The 7,647-nt window shown below is 36.9% G+C and overlaps 1 protein-coding gene across 1 annotated transcript in view; it reads right to left on the bottom strand.

Moving 5' to 3' along the window:
- Positions 1–781: 781 nt before the first annotated feature.
- The window catches only part of CUNH11orf97 (chromosome unknown C11orf97 homolog), a 23,121-nt gene continuing 16,255 nt past the window's right edge, over positions 782–7,647 (bottom strand). Inside the window, exons 3-4 of the mRNA XM_042780572.1 lie at positions 1,985–2,166; positions 782–847 (exon numbers count right to left, since the gene is read on the bottom strand). Coding sequence (XP_042636506.1) covers positions 782–847; positions 1,985–2,166 — 248 coding nt within the window. The remainder of the gene's footprint in view (positions 848–1,984; positions 2,167–7,647) is intronic.

Genomic DNA, 7,647 nt, shown 5'->3' with positions numbered 1-7,647 from the left:
CTCTGCCTTCATGGATCTTTCCAAAGTGTATGAATTACTACTGACCATGTTTTTAAGTTATCTGTGGATTTTATTTATCTATGGTATCTCTGTGCCTAGCATCTTCCCTTTATGATCGATAAAAAGAAATATCTTATTTTTCATTCTTTTTCTAAAAATTTATTTATTATTGTTATTTTTGTAGAGTTTCCTACCACCACCTCTCACCCCTGCTAATTTTTTTTTTTTAATTATTGTTCAAAGTATATACAGCAAAACATACACCAATTCAACAATTTCTACAGGAACAACTCAGTGACATTGATTATATTCTTCACTTGTGTAACTGTTGTCACTCTCCTTCTCTGAATTATTCCCTTCCATTATCATAAACTTACTACCCCCTAAGCTTTCTGTCTAACCTTTGGAGTTGCTATTGTCAATTTGATCTCATACAGATAGCTCCTTAAAAGAACACAATGCTCAAAGCAAACATTCTTTATGAATTAAGCTAAATTGTGGTCTGGTTTAAACAAGACTTCAGGGGATATTTTTGGTTTAAGGTTGAAAGATTACCTCAGGGCCATAGTTTCCAGACCCAATGGTTTCCAGGAAATCTGGATTCCATCAGAATTTGAAATTCTGTTTTGCAGAAATGTTCAATTTTTAGTTTTTAATCTACTTCATGTAGACTGTTCAGCTGTGATTTGAATAGCAGATAGTAGCAATTCATATCATGACAAAAGGCAACTTTCAGAGATGATATTTATATATATATATAAATAACCCATGTTGTAATATTTCACTGCGAGGGCTTGTTATGGTCTGGAGTTGGAGGTCTGGAGGTCTGGAGGTTGCTAGGAAGGTACTGTGAATGAATAGTAATGTATAGACTCATGAACAAGCCTCTTCTAAATTGTATGGAAGAACAATTATGGTCAAAATCAAATGTATTATTTTATCATATATCCACAATTGATGAATTGGGTAATTTATTGGACAAAAGAAGGCAATATGTTCTTCAAATCATTTTTGTTATATGGCTTTTAGAAAACCTTTCATCTTGAAAATAAATTGCTTTGTGAGTTTTCCTGGATTGATGAATTTACCTGCTATAAATGGGACCTGACAAATTAAGTGGGGACTGTCTTTAGACCCTCTGGACATGGCTTGTGCTTCCATGTTGAGATCCCATACCTTTCCCCAATCCTGCCACACATGATCCGAGTAGACACTGACTATGAGTAATGTGCTGTTATGAATGAATAATACACTGTTCTAAATGTTATGCCTGTTGAGAAACAATACACCAGGCCCAGTATGATGGCCTCTTCCCTTGAATAGGGTGTTACAAAGGGAGCCAAGCAAAGTAGTTGCTTTATTCTCCTTAATTCCTGCATGTGCCTTTTCTCACTTCTACTGGTTAAACAAAGATCACCCATTTAGAAGAAGGGGCAGTGCAGGACTTCTCCCCACAGAAGCTGAACTTGGTGCTAGAAAGTTTATGTACATTAAATGTAAAGAAAAAAGTAATGAGTACAGGCCAGAGTAGGAACTTCTATTGTATTCATGGATTAAATTGGTTAGTTGAACTGTTACTGTTTGAGTTTCACAATGACTGTGGCTAAATTAAAAATTACCTTGGAGATGCAAGTTGAAGGATAACTGAACTCTTTTAGTAAATAATAGAATTATTATTTTTTTTTAATAGTATTTTTTGTGTTTTTGGTGAAGGTTTACACAGCAGTTTAGGTTCTCATTAAACAATTTCTAAACACATTTTTCAGTGATATTGGTTACTTTACGTGCATGAACAATCTCATTATTTTCATCCTGGTTGTTCTGTTTCCATTAATCTAGTTTCCCTGGATCCTTACATTCTCATCTTTGTTTTAAAGTAATTGCTGATTGTTTGGTCTCATACAGATAATTTTTAAAAAAGGGATGATTGAATTCAGATTGGCATCATTAAATAAAGAATAAACCACTGTTTTGTTTTTTTTACTTGCAGAGTAAGCTCAGGAGTTTGATGAAAGAGAAGGGTATCTATCAGTGGCTTACTTCTCAGTCCTCCGTGCCTGGAATAGTAATTGGCTTGGGGCAGTAAACTGTTTCTGCTCGGCAATCCTGGCTTCAATCCGCCCACAGGGAGATTCCTTTTAATGCTCCAAATCCCTTCCAGGGCCACTGTCAATATTTTCAAAAATCAGGATAATGATGATTAGCATATTCTGTATTTAGCACAAATTGCTTTTAAAGTATTTAGTTGATTATTTTTTCAATCACTTGGATAGAGTTTATTTGGTTTGATTAATCAAGCCATCTGAGTTCTTTATCATTTATTCAATGCTTTATTTCAATTCATTTATTCAAAAATTCCCTATGTGCATATCAAACCTGAACAATGCTATTAGATAAATTGCCCCCAAACAAATACAGATGAAAACTCAGTATAGAAGCATACATTAAAAAATGCAGAAGGATCAGAAAAAAGGAGCTCTGGTAGCACAGTGCCTAAGGTACTTGACTGCTAACCAGAAAGTTGGCGGTTCAAACCCACCAGCCACTCCTTGAAAGGAAGGTTGGGCAATCTACTTCCCAAGGATGGGTCACTATGAGTCGGTCCGACTCAATGGCACATAACAACAACAACAGGTAAATGTCAGTCAACTACTTTCTCTGATTCTGATTTAATTCTTACAAGTGGAAATATTTCCAAAGATAAGAACCAAATTTAAAAAAAAAAAAAAATCAAAAATCAATTATTCCAATGGATCAAAAACCTTCCTAAAGTCTTGAGCTAGATGTTCTTTAATTCACTCTTTAAAGAAACAACAAAATCATTGGATCCCACATTTACAGCACTATATAGCAAAATGTTTAGGAAGTGATGTTTCCATATATATATACAATACAAATTTATGAGTCTTGTATTCTGATTATTCAAAAATTATTGGTTTAGTAATGACTTGCACTATGCTATTCCCATGTCCTAAAATCACTTGTGTAGGAAGACACTTGACTGCTAAGCAGAAGGCTGGCAGTTCAAACCCACCAGGCGCTCCTCGGAAGGAATGTTGGGCAATCTACTTCCGTAGTGATACTGCCTCGGAAACCCAAGGAGGGGTTGCTATAAGTCGGATCTGACTTGATGGCAGTTAGTTTGGTTTTGGTTTTTTTAACCAAGCATTTGGTGAAAATTGGTATACAAAACTGCCACCCAAATCAAGAAAAGTGGTAAATTAGTGTCATGAGTTTTTTACCCCATTTCTGAGGCTATACTTTTTTTTTTTTTTTTTTTGGTGTAAGTATACACAGTCAAAAATAAACCATCTCAACTATTCCTATATGTACAATTCAGTGACATTGATTACATTCTTTAAGTTGTGCTACTGTTCTTGCCATCATTTTCCAAACTTTTCCACCCCATTATCTTAAATTCACTGCCCCTTAAGCTTCCCATCCAACTTTTTAGAGTTGTGGTTATCAGTTTGACCTCACTAGATAATTCTTGAAAAAAGCAAAATGCTTAAAGCAGATGTACTTTACTAATTAAGATAAGCTATTTTATTGGTTCAAAGAAGACGTCAGGGGATAGTTTTGATTTAAGTTTAAAGTTTAAAGATCATCTCAGGCAATAGTTTGGGGAGGTCATCCAGCCTCACTTGCTCCAGAGAGACTGGATTCCATTGAGCTGAGGCTGTAAAATTTCATGCCAAATATTCTCCATAGACCCTAGGCTGACACTTGATTCTTCTCCATACATTAGGAGCACAGTCTTCAGGTTCAGCTGAGATCTGGGTCTCTGCTCCATCTACCAAGTGTATGACTTTGGGCAGGTTATTTAACCAGTTGTGTCTCATCTTCTCATCTTTGAAATGAGGGATAACAATAACCTTAAAGGATTATCAGAGTCCCTGGTGGGTGCAAATGGTTAATGCACTTGACTGCTAATTGGCAGTTTAGGTCCACTCAGTGGCACCTCAGAAGAAAGACTTGGCAATAAATATACTTGTGAAAAATCAGCCACTGAAAACCCCATGCAGCACAGCTCTACTTTGACACACAGGGCATTGCCATGGGCAGGGATGGACTTGATGGCAACTGTTTCTTTCTTTCTTTTTTTTTTTTTTTAAAGAAAGAAAAGATTATTACAGGATTTGGGTGAAATGGGTACAAAGTGTTTTGCACTCAATAAATGGAAGCTGTTCTTTTTTATAGGAACAATGATTTTTCTGTCCCAGCTTAGACTCAGATTCAGTTTTTAGAGGCACAATCACTGAGCTAACTCGTGAAGCTAATGTCAATACTTGCCTCTTCTCCCACTCCTGAATGGAGAAGCTGAAGCTGTCTAGATTACTCTCTTCTCTTCTCTTTAAAGATCTTCAAGGAAGTCTCCACAATCTCCTTCTGTCAAGACTTTAAAAGTTTAAACTGTTTCTTTTATCTAACCTGAATCTACCCCTGCTGTTGAAGATAGTTTCCTCTTCCTCTATCCCGTCTAGAGATAGAAAAGCATAGATCTCCAGCCTCTAGGGAATAGACCCTTACATTTAGAAGCCCACAGACATTTATGAAATACCTGTTGTGCATGACACCTTGTAAGATGAAGGAAATAGATTTAGATCTGTCCATACCCTGGAAAGTTTTGGTAAATGGAAAACAGTTTGAAATAAGCAGGCAGATTATGTGACAATCCATACCAAATTAGATAGAAGAATTGTACTAGTGTCAGTTGTGTTCTTTTGGAGGCAATCACAGGAATAACTACAATTTCACAGCTAATTGGGAAGATAACAAGTATAAATTTAGATCATAAAAAAAGCAAACCTCAAAGCAAAATACAGTTATGCATATATATTTACTGTACTCAGAGATGGAGGCTGCAGGAAAAATACTGCTTATTTTGATTCAATATGATGTTTGGGTAAAGAGGTTATGGAAGGCAATATGTTTGACTAGAGATAAAGAAGTAGGAAGAAGATGGACAGCCTGTGAGGTAGCTGCTTCTTTTAAGATGAATCTAGCTTTCTTGGCTCTGAGTTTGTGCATCCCAGGAGCAGGAAGAAAGACAAGGGAGGAGCAGAGACAGGAACCCCAGTGTTGGTGGTGACCTTTCCTGAAAAGGAAAGTGGCAGAGGTACAGGAGAGTAGCTAAGAGAAAGGAATCAAATCCTTTCCTGAGGCTCAGAAGCTTCCAGAGATCCCTCTCTCGTCCCTTCTCATGTCCCCAATCTCTTCCACTCAGAGGCCTTTTTAAGGATTATTTTATTTTACCCTGAGTTTTAAAGTGACTAAACCATGACTTTATGTCAGTAATTTTAGCCAAGGGGGCCTGGTCTGGTCTTACAGGAAAGGTAAGCTCACCCTTTTAAAACACTTTTGTTTGCTTCCACTGTCTCATTTGGACTGTGAACAATGACTATTAGAGCTTGAAAAGCTAGTTTACAGTCATATTATCTAAACTTCCCTGTGTAAACATGGTTGGTGAGAGATTTGACCAGAAGAAGAAAAATCTAAGTAATTTTAATTTATGCTTGGTGGCATCTAGTTGGTTAGTTAGATGCCACTGAGTTGATTTCAATGCATAGTAATTCCATGGACACAGTAGAACTGTCCCATTGGCTTTTCTAGGCTGTAATCCTTATGGGAGCAAATCGTCAGGTCTTTCTCCTGTGGAGCCACTGGGTGGGTTTGAATTGCTAGCCTTTTGGTTAGCAGCCGACTATGTGATCCTTGCACCACTAGGGCTTCTTTAGACTCTGTAATGACCTTGACATGACCTTGGCATCCAGTACACTCTTTGTGTATTGTTAACTACATACAGCATTTTTGTTGAATGAATGAATGAGTAACAAAGACGTCTACATTTGCTCAGTAACATTTTCTATTTTCTAAATCTTACCAAACATTAGTAAATAAGTGAGACTCAAAATTAAGTTTCCAAGTATTAAGGTACAGACACAAATTAATGGATTTAGCAGTACACTTTTGAAATTCCTTGGAAAAGGAACTGTTAAGTAAGAGAAAACCAGTAAGCATCATGACTATTGCAAGCTCTGCAGATTTTAGCCAGAAAAAATGGAAAGCCCTTGCAATTCAAAAATCATTAAATTAATATGTTAATTAAATTATGCAAAATTCTCTATAGAAATTCTTAGAAATGTAGATGATATAGTTTTAAAATAAACAGTAAAATAACTGCAGTAGTTCAATAATGAATGTCTCACAAACCTACTTTTACTTTTTTAAAAGTTCTAAGGAGCCGAAACCTGAATGATGAGGTTAGCCAATTTTTTTCTTATCTGGGAAGTTCCAAAAGATACCCTAAATTCCATTTTCATCTGATCAGAAGATCTGATCTGCCTGGAATGTGTAAAGCCTCTGAAACCTGTTCTGCCTCAAGTTTGAACCTAGTGAAGATTGTGAAAGCCTTTTCACTGAAGAGAATACCACTTGCTACAAATACAATTTCAGATCTTTTTCCTCTCAGAAGACATAATCTTATGTTTTAAAGAGAGACAGTATACCTCAATGACTAAGAGCAAGAAGCTTAGCTTCTGACAAGCCTGCATTCAAGTATCAGATATTTCATTTGCTTGCTGTGTGACATTGAGCAGGTCACTATACCTCTTTGAGCCTCAATTGCTGCATCTGAAAAGTGTGAATAAGAAGAGCATATGTCTCACAGGGTTGTTTTAAGAATTAAAAGAAATAACTTGTAAAGACTATCACACTTAAAAGACACTCCATAATGACAGCCATCATCATCATCACCACGACCACCACCACCACCACCATCATAGTCATCATTATCATTATATAGGGAGACACCCCTTGCCCTCTCCCCTCACTCCTAGCATTCAATGTTTGTCACTGAGCCCACATATCTCTGTATAGGATCCTAGAAGTGAATCAAAAGCACACAGAAGGGAGGCTTAGAGGGCTGGCAGCCTATTTTATTCCTATTTTCATGATGTCATCCCTTAGACCCAAGGACAGGGTGTACAGTAACAACTACCTGGGGCACCTTGGATGGCCATTTTGAGGACTATACAATCTCTATCAACTGTTGTCATGACATGACCACAAGAACAGGTAGGAAAGCTCAATCAGTCGAAGGCCCCAGACAGCACCTATTGCTACCCATATAATAATATTCAAAAAGAAATGTATTGCTCACTGAAGTTCTGGTGGCTTACTGGTTAAAACATTCAACTGCTTACCAAAGGATTAGCCTTGGAAATCTCATGGAGCAGTTCTACTCCGTCCTATTATATAGGGTCATTATAAGTTGGCATTGGTTTGATGTCAGTGGGTTTTTGGTTTGGTGGTTTTCTTGATATTCCCATAATTGTCATCATAACCTCTGTCATAAAACATTCTATAGTTTAAGGTGCTTAACTTCAGGACAAAGGCCCTTTTCATTAGATGGTGTGCTTGTAAGGTTGTGTGTCAACTTGGCTGGGCAGCTAGATGAGACTGCTAATCAACTCCATGGTGGAATTTACTATGAGCAGCTGAGTAGATGCCTTAGGGATGTGGTCTGCTTCCAGTGTACAAGAAAAATCTTTTTTTTTTTTTTATTAGGATTTGGGTGAAGATTTACAGAGTAAATTCACTTTTCATACAGCAGTTCACATATACTTTGTCTCATGTCATTGACCA

This window comes from Orycteropus afer, unplaced genomic scaffold, assembly GCF_000298275.1.
Source record: "Orycteropus afer afer isolate SDZICR_OR568_19922 unplaced genomic scaffold, OryAfe1.0 scaffold00047, whole genome shotgun sequence".
NCBI lineage: Eukaryota > Metazoa > Chordata > Mammalia > Tubulidentata > Orycteropodidae > Orycteropus > Orycteropus afer.
Note: the sequence above shows the minus strand (reverse complement) of the source record. Positions and strands in the feature narration are given on the sequence as shown.